Genomic DNA, 20,422 nt, shown 5'->3' with positions numbered 1-20,422 from the left:
GGGACCCTTATATGCAGCCCACATGGACATGCTGGCTGGAATACAAGTACAACAAAAATATAAAGAAAGAATAAAAGACAGAAAAAGAGTACTTGTAAGTGTGTGTAAGGGTGGGCGAGTGTGTGTATAATTTTATGCTTGATCAGCTGTCCCCATCAAATTAGGAAAAGTTATGAGGCAAAAAAAAAAAAAGTCACTATTATTTTTTGAATGATAAACTTCGAATGACGTCAAATTGACCTTGTGGATAATACGAGGGTTAATTTTACCTTTGTAATAAACTTTAATGTGTTTGACGTTACAGCGACTGTCTGTGAGAAATCTTTTCTGCCACCGCACGCACAACCTCAGAAAAATGTACCCAAACCTGTAGAAATGCAAAAATCCCAAACAGGGTTCATATGGGAACACTGATGGTTCACATGTCATATGGAAGGAGAAAAAATGGTTGGCAGCTTCCTAAACCAGTTCTTCAGGATTCCATAAAACATAAAGGTTAAAACAAAACACAGGCTACCTGGTTATTAGCCATGCCATTGCAACCACTGTAACTAACTTTTGCAATTGCACCAAATTTAGCAGTGATCCTTAACAGTTATCTGAGCTTTAATAGACCTTTATCACAACTGACATGTGGGTTTGTTAGAACAGGCAAAACACATGTTACATATAAAACTTTACTGTGACTCTGTTCCTTTTAGATGAAACAGCAGGTCTTTACCACTGCACCATACCAGTTAGACCTGTTTGTGTTCTGTATATATATATAACTGGAAAATATCAGGTTGAAAAATGTCTCTATATACTTTTTGTTATGAAATATTTGCTTCAAAAATGGGTTTCTGTCTCTAAATCACACACCAGAAATGTTAATTATGTTCAGAATGTTCTAAAAAAAAAAAAAGAAAAAAGAAAAGAAAAAAGGTTCACTGTCACATCCCTGTGTAACATTTAAGAGATAAGATAAGAAACGATAAGATAAAATAAGCTAAGATAAGATAAAATAAAATAAAATAAGATCAGATAAGATAAAATAAAATAAAAATAAAATAAGATGTAATAAGATAAGATAAGATAAATTAAGATAAGATCAAATAAGATCAAATAAAATAAAAATAAAATAAGATATGATAAGATATGATAAAATAAGATAAGATAAAATAAAATAAGATAAATTAAGATAAGATAAAATAAGATAAGATATGATAAGATAAAATAAAATAAGATAAGACACAATAAGATAAAATAAGATAAGATATGATATGATAAGATAAAATAAAATATGATAAGATAACATAAAATAAGATAAAATAAGATAAATTCAGATAAGATCATATAAAATAAGATAAGATAAATAAAATAAGATACATTAAGATAAGATAATGTAAAATAAGATCAAATAAAATAAGAAAAGATAAGATAAGATAAGATAAGATAAGATAAGATAAGATAAGATAAGATAAGGCTTTATTAGTCCCACAAGGAGATATTCCAGGTTTACAGCAGCAAAGCACAAAAGCAAACAAGAGCAAAAGAGGTGCAAAATTAAAATAAAGACAAATCAAGACAGTTGCAGATACTAATTACAGCTGTGCACATGCTGATCATGCCACAGGTTGGATAGGGATAATCCTTCAACAAAAGCATGTCTTCACACTGGGGGAAATGGAGAGCCCTTACTGCAGAGCCTTTTCTGAATGAGTCAACTGGTTAGATACAGGGTTAAATTTCATATTTCAAGTGCGTTATACATTTTAGTTTATCTAATTTAGGAAAATAAGTAGAAGTAGCTAAAACCTCAATTCTTTTTTTGCAGCACAGTGCTCTCCATTTCCAATACAAACACTGAAAACAGAGGTTTCGTTGTATAAAAATATACTCAGATATTCCTCAGTGGATGACTCATCACTCAGCACTTCCTTTAACTTCATTCATTACCAGTTTTTCTTATGGTGTTCATGTTTTATTCAATAACTGTTGTGCTCTCAGAGATGCAAACCTAATTTCCATAAAACCATAAGCAATTTTGAAGAACATCCACAGAAATGAGAACTGGAACATACAAAGAGGAAAAACAATATGATGTTTTGTTTTATGTACAATATAAAAAAAAAACATACATTGTGATTATAAAACTGTTTGTCTGACACCATTTTTTTTAACACATAAAGACCCAAACAGCCACCGATGTCCAAAACCATCTACTGATCTAAAACGTTTAATAACTTCTGAACCACTAATCCTATCAATGCATGTAAATAATTGGTGTAAAATACAGTTTGTCATGTTTTCATGGTCATCAGATATGACCCATTTGGACGTTCAGAGGCTCCGTAGTTACCATGGAAACACTGACATTTTCTACAACATTGAGTCACCTGTAAAACCCATGGAGTTGGATCAATGACAGTGGATGGAGACACTTGATTTATGTTTAGTTAATGATAGATTTTACTGAAAAAGTCACTTTTTCTTCAGTTTTCTCTGTTTTTGATAAAATAATCCTCAATGTTAATCTGAGTTTTTATGAGCATCTACATGATCAGTAAATAAAATACAGGAAAATACCTGATGTTCACTGAAAAAACACAAAATACAGAGGATTATGTCATAATAAATTGTGATAAATCTGCACTGTTTCTTTTAAGCTTCAAGTTTTTATCTGTTTTATCAGTTTATCTGTTTTATCTGTTTGTTTGTTTTTTTGTCTGTTTTTTTTTTTTTGGTTTTTGGTTTTTCTCTCATGCCTATACTTTTCATTGCTTCCCTGCTGGAATGCTTTTAATGTTTTATTTAAAGCACTTTGAATTGTCTTGTACATGAAATGTGCTATATAAATAAACCTGCCTTGCCTTGCCTAAATCATTTAAGTGTCAAAACACAGTGATGTCCGGTCAGAGAGTGAACTTTAACTGACTGCCATTCCAACATTTATTTCAATATAAAGTAGCTCCTCGTTTCGGATAATCCTTTATGGTGCAACTAAAGCAAAAATGAATTTAAAAGTAAAAATGTGGGTCATTTAGCAACACTAATCTGTTAAACTGTCTCTAAAATGTCCTATCAGAGAGATTTCGAATACTGTGTTTTGACCCTTAAGCAAAATTAAATATAAAGAAAAATATTTTGGAAGTGCCACAAAAGTAACACTGGGTCTTTATGGGTTAATGTTTGGTGCCTTAAAAACATTTATTGGTCACACTGAGCAAAATTCCAGTGGACAGGTAAGGCGGATCTTATAGTCTTGACAGCGTCTTCCACCAGGCTGCTCAGCATTCACACACATGAAGCCATCAGTCGCATCATATCTGTAAAATATATATATAAAGGATACAATTTAGCTGAACTCATACACAAATACATGTAAGATAATGGTACTGTTTATTATTTTAACATAATTAATGTGAGACGTGAATAGCATATTGGCTAAAATTTACTTAGGGGGTCAAATGAGTGGCCATTTTTGTCAAAAAAAAAAAAAAAAGTTGTGAGAAATACATAGAACTGTGTTGAAATAATGCTAATACATTTGTGCACAGACTACTGATATTATTTGACAGTGGAAGCTCTATTTTCATAAATATTAGATTTTGAATAGCACGTGTATGTGAAAACTTTCACTGGTGGATGGACGTGACATTACCCATGATGATCTGGTCAGTACCAGTATTTTATTAGTAATAAACTTATATACTTACTATTGCTAATTCTCCTCTTATTCATAAATGTTAGTATTGTAGATCTAAAACAATAACAGCTGACACAAAAACACAAAATGTGGCGGTGGACGGATGTGACATGGTTGTTACAGATCCCATCATACTGATGCTCAGCAGCCATGTCACTGTTTCCACAAATGATCCCTGTGCAAAAACTAGGATCAGAATTATTTATCGTATAGTTTATCATCATACTAAAGAGTAAATAACAATATAGAATTGTTATTTCTTTATAAAAATGCTAATTATTAGAAAACTGTTGATAAAAAGTGACGTGTGACATTCTTAATGTATGTGTTGGCGTAACATAAGCAGGATGGATCAGCACCATACTCCATATTGAACCTGTAAAAATAAAATATGTGATATGTAGGAGAGAATCTTGTAAGAAAAATTGGGGAATCTAAAAGAATAGAATATTTGTTTTTCAGGTAAATTCAGTTCAAATATAATTTGGCCATTTGTGACATGAAAATATTGATGATGAAAGTGATGAAATTGGACATTTTTGAGCTGAAAACATAGTTCATATGACCATCAACATGTTGCAACAGAACTGAAATCCTGTAAATTTGCGTAACTTGCATTTACCAACACAAAGTTCCTTTGGGGATTCACTTATATTGATTTCTTATGCACAAAGACAGAAATAAGACCTCTAAGCAAATTTTAGCCGATATACACTACAAACAAAAAGTTAAGGATATTTTAATTTTTGGGCCATTTTTTTCAGTTGGGATTCTTGCACAGCGCTTTTTACTTTTTTGTGGGAATTGAATTGGAACACATTTTTTTAATGACCAGACATAGTTTTATTTACAAATGGCAAAAATGACAAAAAAAAAGACAAAAAAAAAAAAAAAGAAATATCCATAACTTTTTGTTTGTAGTGTATTTCTTATGTAATCTTCTATAAAATCTTCATGCTTTAATGATCAAAAACACATCTATTAACACATAGACTTTAGTAGACTTACACTTGGAAGACGTCTCCAGTTTTGCACGCCGGAACACCAGAGTCCGTCACAGCTTCTATGGCCAGAGGATTGGTGCACACCTCATCTGGATATGACATCTGCAGCCGGACAAGTGTCTCATAGTCTCCCCGTTTTGTGGGTTTGTCCATGTTAAACCAGCGTGTCCTGCAACCTGGCAAATATCAAAAAACAGAATGAGATTTAGTGGCATGAAATCTTCAAATAATTCCAACTTGCATGGAAACTCACCTTGACAGAAGTCTGAAGGACATGTTAGTCTCACTTCATAATCATCACACCGGTGGTTTGTCTGTTTTTCATTGATGCACGCGAACCCAAACTGAACGTCATAGCTGAAATATAAATAGAAAATCAAAAACGTCACTGATTATTACAGCCTGCATACGGTGAAAAAATGATACACATCTAACTTTAACCCTTTCATGCATAGGTCACTACAGTGGACAATTATTCTACAGCTGTTCTCTTGTATATTCATGGGTTTTGTTGTTTTAGTTTCATTATCAGCCAACACAGTGATGCTTATGCACCATCCCATACACTGACATTCATACCATTACTGTAACTTTGCTGTTCTTGGTAAACCTGATCTGCACTAACATGTTTTAGTGTAAATCAGTTGTTATTTGTTAGACAAGAAGGGTTTTTTTTTTTTTTTTTGCATACTATCTCCATATTTACTAGCATTAGAATATGTTAAAATATGAGAAGACATCAGATTAGCAGCATTAGAAATGTTTTTATTTAGTGATTTAGTGATTTATTCTGAACATGCAATAAAATTTAACATATATGCACTTGAAAAAAACATATAATAATACAAATATCAAGAATCATAACAATCTTAGTCAGAAGAAAAGCACAATAATTCCATTTACATGCCTGTTTTCATATCACTTTCTGATATTGGGCTTTAAACACATGTTTCTTTACTTCAAAAATTAAATGCATGGATAATTTTGTAACTCTAGAAAAAAAAAACTTGATCGCATTGTTTTTTTCATGTCTAAGGAGGAATAAAAACACTCAAGAAAAAAATCTTGACTAAGGTTTTCATAATTCATGCATGAAAGGGTTAACCAAACATGTGCTTACGAGAGGAAGGTGCCTCTGGTGTCTTTAGCAGATATTCCACTTGTTGTCCTGGCCTCGATATGGATTGGATTTTTACAGAGCTGACCAGGAAAAGATTTTAACAGCTGCTGTATTGACTCTACATCACCCTCATGTGACGGGGTATCACCGTTCAGCCACTGCGTATGACACTCCTCTGACACTGAAGGGAAAAACAGGACAGATCTGCTAAAACTGGACCTCTACCAAACTCTTCCTGTTCAGATCCAGTTGGAAATAGCACAGTACTCACATTCACATCTGTCAGAATTTTAGAATTGAACTACTTTTTAGAATTTTTGTCTACAAATACATTTTAACTCTTTAAAACCTAGTGTGTCATCGCTGACGCGCTGCGCATATGCAGTTTGGGCGGCTGTAACTCTTTCACTGTGTGCCATTTGAAAAATTCCAACGGTTTCTGAAACCTGAGATGTTGCGCTTTACAGGATTTATAGGGTCATTATGGTAATTTTATTCACACCTGGACTAGTAGCTGCAGAAGAAGCTGTTTTAGCAGAATTATAACATGCAGTAAATTATAAATGACTGCTAGATTTTGAAAGATCTGGAAAAAAAAAAAGTGCTCTGGGAAAAATGGGCAAATGGACACAAACTGTAACAAATTTCTGTAATTTCTACATTAAAAGATTACAGTTCTTGTTCTGACAATTTGCAATGTGTAACTGTAAACTGCAATGCATTATGGTAAAAAAAATATTTGTGGTAACTTCAAGCATTTGTTCCCAGTATCACATTGTAAAATTACAGGATCCTTGTGTCTTCACTTGGTCCTGACTGTAAACTATACAAATGACAATTACACACTGTTATTATTAGAAAGCACGAAAGAGGACATGAAAGTGGACACAGGGAAGCAAACCCCACATCCATCTACTTAAAAAAGTGTAAGTAAGACATTATTACCCCACAAAATTAAAATGGGATTCAAGTCGTAACTTCATGCAATATAATTTGACTGTGTAGATGTTTATTTTAACTCAGTGTGTAATGTAGACATGTCAAAACCAGCATTTTTTTAAGAATAATGTTTCTTTATTTGTGTGCGTGACTGTATTTCACATTATTTTATGTGTCTTTGCCGTGTTTCATACAGAATATATGGGGTGTGGGACTCAGAATGCACCGTTTTTGCAAATGTTAGCTAGTGAAAAACTGGTTAAGTTAAGCTAACGCTAGCTGCGCGCATTAGCCTCGTTCGGAAATGTCTCTGATAGTCCAGGCTCCGTTAGCTCTGTTAGCGCTGTTAGCACGGCTACAGTCAAACTGGAGCAGTCAAAACTAAAAAAAAAACTAAAATACAGTTAACGGTTGTTTCTAATATTTAACAACAATACATTGCTGTAATTTATATATAACAAAAACCTGTAAAAGTTATTCGGTAATATACTGTAATTATTTTTACAGTAATTAGCAAACAATTTTACAGCACTTTATTGGCAACTTTTTTGCCTGGTATTTACTGTAAATTCTACAGGAAATTTGTTACAGTGCACTCACAGCATATTTTCTAACCTTTTTATGTGATTTAAGTGATTTTTCATCATGTGTTATATTATTATCCTCTGTATTTTGTGTTTTTACAGTATAAATTAAGTATTTTCCTCTGTTTAATTCACTGATCGTGTAGATGTTCATTAAATCTAAAAATAAAGTTGAGGGTTATTATATCAGACACAGAGAAAACTGAGGAAAAAGTGTCTTTTTCAGCAAAATATATCACTAACTTATACCAAGTGTCTCGGTCCTCAGTGGCTGTTTGGATCCTTATGGGTTAATGTGCACTGTCCATACCACATAAACTAATATAAATATACAAACAATAGCAATGACAAGTCCTATACATCACAGTTATAGATGAAATGTGATGTGTCCCCATGTTCTGTATAAAATAAGTGCTAATAACAACATTTATCAGCAATATCGCTCTTATGGGTGTATATCTGTATTGTTTCTCTATGATTAAATGTCAAATATCATTTTAGTCATATTTTTTTAACTATATTTTTTTATGGTCAAAATAGGGAAAAAAAGGAGTCCAGGCAGTTAAGGTTTAAAGGGTTAATTCATAAATCTTTGCAGCGATAAGGAAATTATTTCACAAACCTTCACAGAACTCTTGTGGACACGTAAACCTCACTCTGTAGTCTTCACAGCTCCTGCCCCTCTGTTCCGCATTTACACAGATAAACCCACTGGTGGCATCAAAACTGCAACAACCAGGACAAGAACATGACAGAAAAATAAAGCTCATCCTTTTCAATATAAGTCTTATTACTTATTGGCTGATTTTATGAGTCTTACGTTAAAAACACATCAGAGGTATTGGATGCAGGTTCTCCAGTAACTGTCTGGACTTCGATGGCTATGGGTCGAGGGCAGATTTCTCTCGGATATTCGCTGAGGAGGTCAGTAAGCACCTCATAGTCTCCATTTCCTGTTGGGTCATCGTGATCAAACCAGCGTGTCTGGCATTCTGGAGCAAAACGAGGAGCAAAGTCTGCTTCATGATTCACATCAGCATATGATTTATCACTGGTTAAGATGTTGTTATTGTTGATGGGAAAAAAACACAACCAATGATTGTCAAGTAAAGTCAGGTTGTATCATTTTCTTATTTTCATAAGGATCAACATACCTGAGCAGAACTGTCCAGTACAGGTGAACATGACCTTATAATCCTCACACTGCTTCTGTTTCTGTTCAGAGTTCAGGCATAAAAGGCCTTCTGATGCGCTGTATCTACAAAAAACAACCACATCCTATGGTTATACTTAGTTTTAGTTCATCACTAATGGAAAACATGATCCCAGTGAAATAAAACATTAAATAAAACAGAAATAAAACCTAAAAAATAAGAAATAAATAAAACAGATAACAGAAATAAGACACCTGCACTGCAAAAATCAAAATCTTACAAAGTATATTTTTCTCATTTCTAGTCAAAATATCTCATCACACTTAAAATAAGACATAATCACCTAAAGCAGGGGTGTCAAACTCATTTTGGTTCAGGGGCCATATTTAGCCCAATTTGATCTCAAGCGGGCCAGACCAGTAAAACAATGACTTAATAACCTATAAATAATGACAAATCCAGGTTTTTCTTTTTGTTTTATACAAAAAAAAACCCAATTAAATTATGAAAATATTTACATTTTAGAAAAAAGATGTGAATAACTGGAAAAAACAGAAATTTCATTTGAAAAATTAGTGCAATTTTAACAGTATTATGCCTCGACTTATTATTTATACATGTACATTACACACAATGTTACATAAAAATTTGGTAACAGGCAGAATATTGTTAAAATTTTGGACTTTGGAACTAAAATTTGAACAATTTCTACAATATTACATCTCTTATTATTAACACAACTACAGATCACAGTGGATTCATACATGCACAAAACATTTAGTAACAGGCAGAATAGTGTTAAAATTGCACATTTTGGGTTGTTCATCTTTGTTTTATTTATGTATTTATTAGCATTTTATTGTGAAAGAATAGTTTTGTAAATGGAAATTTAAATTTTTGTTTTTTTTCCACATAATTTTTCACAAAGAAAATTTGTAGTTGTCATTATTTATGGGTTATTGTGTTGTTATTCACATCACATCATGTAGATCACATTGGTCTGTATGTGGAACCTGAACCAAAATGATTTTGACAACCTTGACTGTTCAGGTTAATTTTTGCACTTTCATCCTCTGAGCTGGAGTGAAACCTTTGGTGGGCCAGATTTGGCCCCCATGTCACATGTTTGACACCTGTGACCTAAAAGTAACTTTTGAGTGAGATATAAGAACTTATTTTTAGACAGTAGATCATGAAAAATTTATTTCAAGAAATCTTACCAAGATAATTTTTCTATCTTCTATTTTTCTATTTTTGATTCTATTATACTATTTAATGAATGATCTGCAAACTGGTTAATATGGACATTGTCTTTAATAAATAATTAAAGGAAAGTCTTTACGTGTGGAAGGTGTTATCTGTGTGCTGTGACTTGATGCCGGCCACAGTCTGAGCCTCCATGTCCACTGGGTTGGAGCAGATCCTGGTCGAGTGTTTCCTCCTCAAGTCCTGTAAGAGCTCGGAGTCTCCGTTATCGGAAACATTTCCTTCATCAAACCAGGCGGTCTTACAGGCTGCAGAAAGGCAGAGTTATATCCTTAGTATCACAGGAAAAACAAAAAGAAATTCTTGTAAAAATGATGCAAAATGAGGCAGTGATGCTTACTTTCCAAAGCAGTGGTAAAAACCTGAAAGTCTGCAGGAAGAGCAAATCATGGATCAGTCATAGTTATTTTTTAGTAGTTTTTTTTTTTTTTTTTTTTTTTTTAAGAAATTATCTAATCAGCAAATGTATTACCCGATATTAGTAGACACCAAACTGCAACGCACTAAAATAACAAATTAGAGAAAAAATTTAACGATGCAGCAGTGTCAATAAGAACAATTAAGAATAAATAAATAAATAAAAAGTACCTGAAATATCGTCATCATTCCTTTATCACTTATCTAGAAGAAATAAAACTTCACTTAAAAATCACATGCTGTTCAATTCAAGTTATTTTTGTTCGCTCAGTGTAATTTTACTTACAAAATTGGTTTGCATGAAGTTCAAGTGTCAGCTCTCCAAATGGGAATAATATGATAAAGACTCCAGGGTCATATCCCCTTCCACTTCATTATCATCTTTACATTCAACGTCCGACCAATCAGCTTGAATATCTGAAATAGTCTATCATTATTGGCTCCGCCCACATAGGACAACCCTAACAGAGGACACTGAAGCTCCTCCGTAATCTGTCACCTGTAACAGAGCTGTGAAAGGCGTTATATTTCTAACCTACTGCCCTTTTAGAAAGTTCATGTTTCTTCCTAAATCCCTTCCTTCTCCTCATATCACCTCCGATGTCTCTCCGTTTGACTGAAATCGTTCAAGTCTGGTGAAGACAATGAACTTGGTCAGAACAATGCATTTACTGTTTCAGTTAAGATTGCCGGAATTTCCCTGTATTCACCACTTTTGCACTCTTCAGATAACAACAGAGAAAGGGGACATTCATCATTAATTTTATCAAAACTTTTTGCAAAAAATAAAATTAAATACACAACTGCATTTAAATTGTTAAGCAGTTTTGATGCTGACAATTACTATTACCTTATTTTTTTTTTTTTAAGCTTTTTTTTTAAATTACATAGATGATGGATGGATGGATGGATGGATGGATGGATGGATGGATGGATGGATGGATGGATGGATGGATGGATGGATAGATAGATAGATAGATAGATAGATAGATAGATAGATAGATAGATAGATAGATAGATAGATAGATAGATAGATAGATAGATAGATAGATAGATAGATAGATAGATTTTAGTAATTCATTTTATTTTAATCATGAGCCATATTTCAAATCAGGATTAACTTTTAAACTGTTACTGTGTTGTTCTTTTTTCGTTGGGATGTTTTTTGTTACCTGCCTTAACGGCTATGGATGCAAATTAGCATGTTAGCTAGAATCTGGCATATTTACACAATGCTGTTACAGATTTTCTTTAACTCATAAAGATCCAGTGCTACTTCAGTGGCAGTTCCAAAATAGTTTTTTCTCTATATTTAACATTTCTTAAGTAATTTATCACCATGTATTACAATATTATCCTCTGTGTTTTGTGTTTTTGCAGTATAAATTAAGTATTTTCCTCTATTTAATTCACTGATCATGTAGATGTTCATTAAATCTCCGAATAAAGTTGAGGGTTATTATATGAGACACAGAGAAAACTGAAGAAAAAGTGTCTTTTTTTAGCAAAATATATCACTAATTTAACATAAACCAAGTGTCTCCATCCTCTGTCATCTATCAAATTCCATGGGTTTTACTGGGGAATCAATGTTGTCAAAAATCATGGTATTTCCACGGTAACTACAGAGCCTCTGAACGGCCAAATGAGTTATATCTGATGACCGTGAAAAGACGACAAACTGCATTTACACCAATTATTTACATGTAGTGATAGGATTAGTGGATGAACAGGTACTAAACAGTTCAGATCAGTAAATGGTTTTGGTCCTCGGTGGCTGCTTGGGTCCTTATGGGTTAATGTGCACTGTCCATACCATATAAACTAATATATAGAATAAATATACAAACAATAGAAATGAGAAGTTCCAAACATTACAGTTACAGATTAAACGGGATATGTCCCGATGTTCTGCATAAAATAAGTGCTAATAACTACATTTATCAGCGGCATCGCTCTTATGGGTGTGTGTCTGTATTGTTTCTCTATGATTAAATGTCAAATATAATTTTAGTCATATTTATTTATTATATTTATATATATTTATATATATTTTTGAGTGGTATTTTTATTGATTTTCTTTTCCCATACAGACTTTATCTTCCAATATTTCATTGCACAACAACTTTTGATTCAACACCCCCCCATCCCTCCCCTCAGTTACACAGTTTTCTCCTAACATGTCTTCTGTTCACAGATCTTAGCTTAATAAATAATTAAATAAATAAATAAATAAATATCTCTTTAGCGAATAACATTCTGTGATACCCCTCCAGAAAATCAAAGGATTACAAAAACAAAAATTGAAATAAAAAAATTCCAGCCTTGTTTGCACCCTCCTAGGCACAGTTTCTTCACATTCCAAGGTTCATCGCTGCTTTTAATCAGTTATTTATTTAACCATCCGCATAAGCACCCCTATATCTTCTTTTTTTAATAAATCCATGAAATGGTTTCCAGATATCCTCATACAAACCCAATTTATTTTTCAATATATAACGTCAATTTTTAGTCATATTTACTTAGTCATATTTACTACTCATCATTTCACATTTTTGCATTTTAATTTCTTTGATTGTACTTTCCAAAACTCACATGACCTGTTGTCAATGCTAAGGTTTTGACAAATATACTAAGCCCTCTGTTGTGTTTACTGAGCATGTGATACACACATGTGAAAAGCATACATGGTGGCTTGAAGCTATGACATTTAATTGTAATCCTCATCGCTGCAGAACAGATAATCCATATGAAGCTGGTGAAAGACAGAGCAACATGAGCACATACTATATATTTCAGTCTGACAGCTATGATTATTAAAAGGGTAGATTCAGTCTGACTTATAAGAAAAATTACATTGGATCTAAAACTCACAAAAAAGTACAGTTATTATGTTTTAATTGTTTTTTGTCTGTTCTTTGTCTTTCTGCCTTTTATTTAAAAGGTCACTTTGCTGTGGGCAAGTACAGCAATGAGGAAAGCTCACATGTTAAAACTAAATATTAAATTTCTGTAGATAATAAGTAAGGTGTGGGCTAAACCGTGGTGCCCTGGGCCCTGCTGTCAAATGTCCCTGACAGGCAGGTGTACAATAACCTAGATTAGAATAGAGTTCTTATCCACAAGACAAAATGACACAACCCAACAGGGTCATAAAAGTGATGCGTTTCTGACCACAGGGCTTTAGATATAACAGGCTACAAGACATAACTGTCTAATTTCTAAAATACAAAAGAATGATTTAAGACAAAATCTGTTCAATATGTGTTTGTTCTTAAATGGTTGCATCTCAAAGGGGTTGCCACATCTGCAGTTAAACATAACTCTGCATAATTCAGTCATAGTGAAAGAAAGGAGGTCAGTGAAATGATCTGGGTTCAGTGTTTTCTTGTACGGACCTCCGCTGAGTCATCCCATGGATCTGCATTAAGCAGACAGCGTTATCTCCCTAGAAATAATTTGTTTATATCTGTATTTAATAAATGAATAAATAGGGGTTGACAAGAGGTCTTTGCAGAGTGGGCATCTGCACTGGAAAAAATCCAAATCTTACCAAGTGTATTTTTCTCATTTCTAGTCAAAATATCTCATCACACTTAAAATAAGATATAATCACCTAAAGAGTAACTTTTCAGTGAGATATAAGAACTTATTTTTAGACAATAGATCTTGAAAATCTTATTTCAAGAAATTTACCAAGATAATTTTCATTTGTTCCATTGGCAGATTTTTTTTTTTGCCTTAATTTAGAAGAATAATCTTGACATAAGCAAAAAATAAAAAAATAAATAAAAAAATCTGCCAATGGAATTAGTGAAAATCAGTTCTTATATCTCACTGAATGGTTACTCTTTAGGTGATTATATCTTATTTTAAGTGTGATGATATATTTTGATGAGAAATGAGAAAAATACACTTGGTAAGATTTAGATTTTTGCAGTTTGCATATGTAGTGTGATTATAAAGATAAATACAGTATGTAGTTATAATAATTAATCCTGTTTTAGGAAACAACACAGCACAAATGCTACCACTATAAAAGTACTAAATGTCATGTGAGCTTGATTGACAGACTAAAAAATATTACTTTATCTGTCCATGCTTTTGCCATACGTTTTGCTGGATCATTTTCTTCATTTCTTCCAGTTTCGAGAGGAGTCCCACAGAGATCTATTCTTAGTCTACCGTTATTCACCATATATCAGTAATCTCTGTGATGACTCATTAAATGTTCCTTCCAGCAGATACAGTTATCTATAACTCTTCTTCTTCAGCTGCCTGCTTTTGCTATAATTTAACTCCGCTCAAACTGATGTTAAATCCATCAGACAAATCCACATTAATGATTTTCTCTAATGGCAAACAGTTGCAAACTGCTGAAGGAAATTCAGTTGATCATAACATTCAAGTATTTTGGTAATATTATTATTGATCAGAATTTTTCTTCCAAGCCACTCAGTGAAAGCCTTGCCCAAAGACTGACACTTAAATCAATTTCTTCTTCAGGAACCAATCCTGTTTTTATTTCCAGGCAATAAAGTAGTTTCCACAACAGTGGAATGAAGATGAACAGTCAGAACTCGTTACACTGGAAGAACTGAAGTCTATTTTGAAGGATTGAGAAAACAATATTCATAGTCCATGTGATTGCCTATAAATTTGTATTGGAATCATCACTGAACCTGTCCTGTACTAATCTGGAATTTTCTTTTATTGTATATAACCAGATACTGTGTTCACTTATTTGTAATGTACGTACGTTGTTTTGTCTTTTTGCCATTTATTGTTATGTTTTGTGTATGCTGCTGTCCTGGAAACAGACCTGGATCAGAGGATCATTTCCAAGAGGTGTTGAGTGAAGACTGTACCTGTTTAAATGAAGGATATACTGTATATCATGTCCTGTATCAAGTTTTCTTATAAAACAAAACTTCAAAGAAAACAAAAAGTATTAATAGCAAATGGAAAATATTCCACTTCCAGCAAAAGCTATTAACCCATAAAGACCCAGTGCTACTTTAGTGGCAGTTCCCAAATGAGTTTTTTCTCTATTTTTAACTTTTCTTCAGTGATTTATTACCATTTATTCTAATATTATCCTCTGCATTTTGCATTCTTAAGTGAAAACCTGTTATTTTCCTAAATTCAATTAACAGATTATGATTAATGTCCATAAAAGCTCAAATTAAAGCTGAATGTTATTATATCAAAAACAGAGAAAATTGAGGAAAAAGTAGCTATTTCAGTAAAATAAATCATTAACTGAACATAAAAACAAGTGTCTCCATCTACTGTCATTGATCCAACTCCATGGGTTTTTACTGGTGAATCAATGTTGTAGAAGATACATTTACAATACATTCAAGAAATTCAGGTAAAATGTCATTTCTAAGCTTTTTGGTATCAAATGTCTTATTTAGACGTTCAGAGGTTCCATAGTCGTCTGCAACATTGATTCACCAGTAAAACCCACGTAGTGTGTCAAATTTAACTGGTTTTGTAATGTTTTAATGTTCAGTTAATAACATATTTTACTGAAAAAGTCTCTTTTTCTTCAGTTTTCTCTATGTTCATATAAATAATTTTGAATTTACTCTAACCTTTTATGAAAATGTACAAAATATACATTGAACAATACCTTATTTTTCTTGAAAAATACCAAATATAGAAAATAACATTGTAATAAATCTGGATAAATCACTTAGAAAAGGTTTTAGAGGGAAAAAAATAATTTGGAATTCCCCACAAAAACTGTTCACAGTCTTAAAAGGTTTAAATCAGAGGTGTCAAACTCATTTTAGTTCAGGGGCCACATTAAGCTCAAATTGACCTCAAATGGGCCGGACCAGGAAAACAGTAGCATAATAACATGTAAATAATGAAGACTCCAAATTTTTTTTTTTTTGTTTTACTGCAATCAAACTTAAATTATGAAAATACATACATTTACAAACTATCCAAACAAAATGATGTGAATAACCTGAAAAAATGGAAATTTCTTGAGGTAAAATAAATGCAATTTTAACAATATTACACCTCAACTTACCATTTATACATGCATATATATTATGGATTGGATCTACAAGGGCACAAAATATTTAATAACAAGAAGAATAATGTTAAAATTTTACTTTCAAAAGTTCAGGTTTTTCACATTTTATTGTTAAAGGATAGTTTGTAAATGTTAATATGTAAGTTTTTACACTAAAACTAAGAGAAAAATTTGGAGTTCATTATTTATAGGCATAATGTAAAATATGTTTTTCACATTAAACTAAGAAAATTTGGAGTCCTTATTTATAGGTTATTATGCTATTATTTTAGTTGAGATCACATTGTTCTGTATGTGGAACCTCAGCTTAAACGAGTTCGACATCCTTGATTGTTAATATCTTAAGTGTAATTCTTGCACTTTGCAAATTCATTTTAAATCACAGACTAAACTAAGAAGATCTTGGCTTTTTTTTTTTTTTTTTTTTTTTTTTTAAGAGAGAGGATTCATGGGGTTAGCAGTCGTGGAAAACTGAGATTCTGAATCTAACCATTAAAATGTCTTCATCAAAACCACCACTGTTTGTCTTTTGGTGGGAAAAAATCTTGATTGACAGAAGATCAGTCGTCATCTTCCTCGTTTAAATCTCACAGAGCTAATTAAATTGTACAGGTAAACCGCCCTGAGGGTAAGAACTGTTTGTTGTCATCGGTTACATAACTGATAACTAAACCGTGCTTTGAGACGAGCATCCGCACTACTTCATAACAGTATATCTCAAATGTAGCTATTCAAACAACTCTTTCCATCTTCCGCTTTAATAAAATGCTTATTCAACCCACAGATTTGACCCAGTAATGGATAACTTAGCAGGTAAATAGTGGGTAAAATGAGACTACCATTTCCATGGGACCGACCGATTTATTTGGGAAACCTGATTTGGGTGTAACCTTCAGAAAAGAACATTGGATCTGTACTTTCTAAGTAGGCTTTGTAATTACACTGTAACTTCCCCAGTGTCTAGTCAGGGGCCGGTTTAAGGATTACTTGTACAGTTTAGTAACAATGAACAATAACAATGAAGTGATGTGGTGGAAAAAATGCCTCATCTGTAGGAACATCCAAAACAAAAAGCAGGAAAAAAACAGAGAGAGATTACAAATAGCACATGAATTTTGTTTTTAATTAAGAAACACCAAGGGCAGGGAAATGGAACAGTCAGGTTGCCCTGAAATTGACAATATTTCATCTGGTACACTTTCATTTACTGAACTTTTTCGGCCATTCAGAAGGGAAACATAAGAAAATATTAAAAAAATGTCAAAATCTAATTTTCCATCATAAAAGTGCACCTTTCATATACAGTTGATGCTGTACTCTGCGATGGCTTGAAAACAACCAAAGAGCAGTGGCAGATTTTTTTAATTTTTTTTTTTTTCTTTACAGTTACGCATTGGGAGACGGTGTACAGTGTATGTATGAAAATCCAGTTTAAGACCAGATAGAAAATGTGGCGCCCATCATCTGGCTCTACGTTAATGTTCCAAACCTCGACCGCAACATCAGCTCTTTTCATTCCACATGTTCACATTTGCACAAACATGATGACACCTTCCAGATAAATAATCAATTTATTACATTTGGAGCCTAAGACTTTTTTTTTTTTTTTAATAAATCAAGTGAATAAGACCAGTTTCCAAACCATTAGACCAGGCAGTTCCAGTCCGGTATCAGATATTAACGTCTCAAAGTGTGTATGATTGTGATTTGCACAATGTTGAGGAGGGGGGGAGGGCATTTTCAGGGGTTGTATCTTAAACTCAAACATAAGGGGAATACAAGGGGATGTGGGAGGCAATACACAATAACCAGAGGAAAGAAAATAGCAAGCTTCTGTGATCGCTCTAAAACAGCAGAATCGAGCTTTTAAAACGAAAGAAGTGAAAAAAAGAGAAAGAAAACATAAAATAAATAAAAATGAAGCAACTCTAAGTGAAAGGATAGTGCTCAGTTTTTTGTTTTTTTTTAGAATATTAAAACAAATAATATAAGCTTACAAAAAATGAGAAAAAGGTCGGTGAACCCCAAAGTGATCGTGCCATTTGGATTTTTTTTTTTTTGTGGTGATATCAGCGAGCGAGCATGCTTTTATTTGTTCAGAGCGACGCCACTGGTCACAGCACCCGCATTGGAGGCTTCAGTTGCGTTCCCACACGACCGAACACAAACTGTATCCTAACTGCTTTGTAGCTGCAGATGGATTTTTCCTTTTACAGAGAAAACAACCTACAGAACCACAGGGCCTTTAGAGTTTTATAGCTTACCGATTTGTCACTAAAGCTACAAACCTGAAAATTAAGTAACATCGTGAGGCAGTTCTGGGTTGATCCTCCTGAGGATATGGATGATTTGACACACACACACACACACACATGCGCACACACATACAAATATACACCAGAGTTCATACTGAGTGACCTGTGAGAAATGGGGCTGTGACAAACATGAAAAAAACCCAACAAAAAACTAATGCATGTAGGGCCTACTTAACATTCATACATTCTCCTCACACTGGTATCTACCTGACTGGCAGATAGTTGTACACATGAAACATCTTTAACAACCACACAATAAAAAAAAAAATCAACCCTTTTCACTTCTTAGAAACTCAGTATTTGAGATCTACTCAATCAAATAAGGTTGTGGAGGCAACAACAACAAAAAAAAAACAAAAAAACACACATCGTATTATTAGAATATGAACCTCAAACGCCATGCATGTCAACAAATATAACCTATTGTATCTTATTTTACAGGGATGCATACCTAATTTACGCAACCAAACGACTAGTGAAGCCCTCGACAACCTTTAAAAGAACACCACGAGGTGACGAACATGGATGAAATATTGAAATATTTGTTGTATCTTCATGTCTTAAGTTAGCACCAAGGTTTCTTTCTTCTTTTAGGAAAAAAAAACAAATACAGACAAAGAAGACACAACAGTCTGTGAATGAGCAAAGAAAAAGACGCAGTACTTGTAACAGTTGTCGTTATCTATTTTGTACTTACTTGACGACCTGAGTTGTGTACTGAAGCGTGCGTGTGACCGTGACCGTGTGCGCTCTTCCCCCAACAGTATGTAAGCATGCTCGTGCAAAAAAAAAAAAAAAAAAAAAAAAAAAAAAGGTTCCTCTACAGAAGTGAAGAAAGAAGGCCTAAACGTCTTCAAGTATTAATACAGTTAGGCCTATAAAAAAGCCCTGGACACACAGTATTAGAACCCAGAATAAACTCTAGGAAAGTTGAAGAGCAGTTATGGTTAGTTTGCATGTTTTCCCCCACAAATATAATATATATATTTATATGTATATAAATAAAAATTCAGTGCTGTAAAAACATCTCCAACTCCATAGGATCTGACCCATCGTAGAAGGCCTAATATGCTTTACTCTTACTCTTCTCATGGCTAAAACTACTGCTGGAAGTATGTAAACTGAACTGGTTCTCCTGTGTTAATAGTCCTTCATTGAGAATACAACACTGAGGAAGAGAAGACTAGTTAATATTGTTTCAATTTTCTCTCTCTTTTTTGGTTTTTACTGCACACAGAGAAACATATCCTGTTGTGTTGTTTTTCTTTTTTTTCTTTTTCTTTTTTTTTTTTGGTAGCAGCAAAGCACCAAGTTTGTGTCAGACGCTCTGTGTGAGTGTGTTGTGTGTTGTATGACATCACTCCATAGTCTCTGTGTGTGTGTGTGTGCAGGTGTTTGTGTACGTGTGTGCGTGTGTGTGCTGCAGATTCTATTATGAAGAGCACGGCTGCACGTTGATGCCGGAGGCTGCGTGGGCTTGCAGGTCGATGGCCTGGGCGGGCTGCTGTCCTGGCCGGGCGTTCATCAGTGTCAGGTTCCTCACGCAGCCTGTCATCCCGTTGGAAAACTTCCCTCCTGTCATCGTCAACATGTTTGGAGCTCCGCCTGCCACAGATGACACGCAGTAATTTTATTGTAACTGACTATGGATACAATTACTTCAGGAAATTTGTCCCAGAATCTACTTGTTTATTTATTTCGAATTTGCATTAAAACCAAACAACAAAAGGATTATATAAAAGAAAGTCCAAGATTCAAAAGGAGTGGGATGAAGTTTAATTTATAATCTCCGCCCCCTTACCCCATCCTTCTACCAAGGGTTATAATAGTTTGGGATTTTTCCATATAGTTTAGTTTTATTCAGTTTTTAATTTTTTTTCTCA

General features: G+C 33.5%; 2 protein-coding genes across 9 annotated transcripts in view; both read right to left on the bottom strand.

Annotated features, from left to right (window-relative positions):
- Positions 1–3,176: 3,176 nt before the first annotated feature.
- LOC115422438 (uncharacterized) lies at positions 3,177–19,592 on the bottom strand. The gene is made up of 9 exons (XM_030138794.1): positions 19,589–19,592; positions 10,096–10,125; positions 9,832–10,003; positions 8,490–8,593; positions 8,156–8,327; positions 7,958–8,061; positions 4,946–5,049; positions 4,697–4,868; positions 3,177–3,308 (listed from the first exon to the last, which is right to left on the bottom strand). Exons 1-7 carry the CDS (start codon positions 19,590–19,592, stop codon positions 4,976–4,978), a joined length of 660 nt encoding a protein of 219 aa, XP_029994654.1. The 3' UTR covers positions 3,177–3,308; positions 4,697–4,868; positions 4,946–4,975.
- hspg2 (heparan sulfate proteoglycan 2) overlaps positions 17,327–20,422 on the bottom strand; it is a 122,342-nt gene continuing 119,246 nt past the window's right edge. For all 8 annotated transcript variants that reach the window (XM_030139143.1, XM_030139146.1, XM_030139147.1 and 5 more), the window contains one exon: positions 17,327–20,144. In XM_030139143.1, coding sequence (XP_029995003.1) covers positions 19,972–20,144 — 173 coding nt within the window. In that variant the 3' untranslated portion in view covers positions 17,327–19,971. The remainder of the gene's footprint in view (positions 20,145–20,422) is intronic.

The sequence above is a fragment of the Sphaeramia orbicularis genome, chromosome 7 (assembly GCF_902148855.1).
Source record: "Sphaeramia orbicularis chromosome 7, fSphaOr1.1, whole genome shotgun sequence".
Classification (NCBI taxonomy): domain Eukaryota; kingdom Metazoa; phylum Chordata; class Actinopteri; order Kurtiformes; family Apogonidae; genus Sphaeramia; species Sphaeramia orbicularis.
The sequence above is the reverse complement of the archived record's forward strand: the minus strand, read 5'-3'. Positions and strand labels throughout refer to the sequence as shown.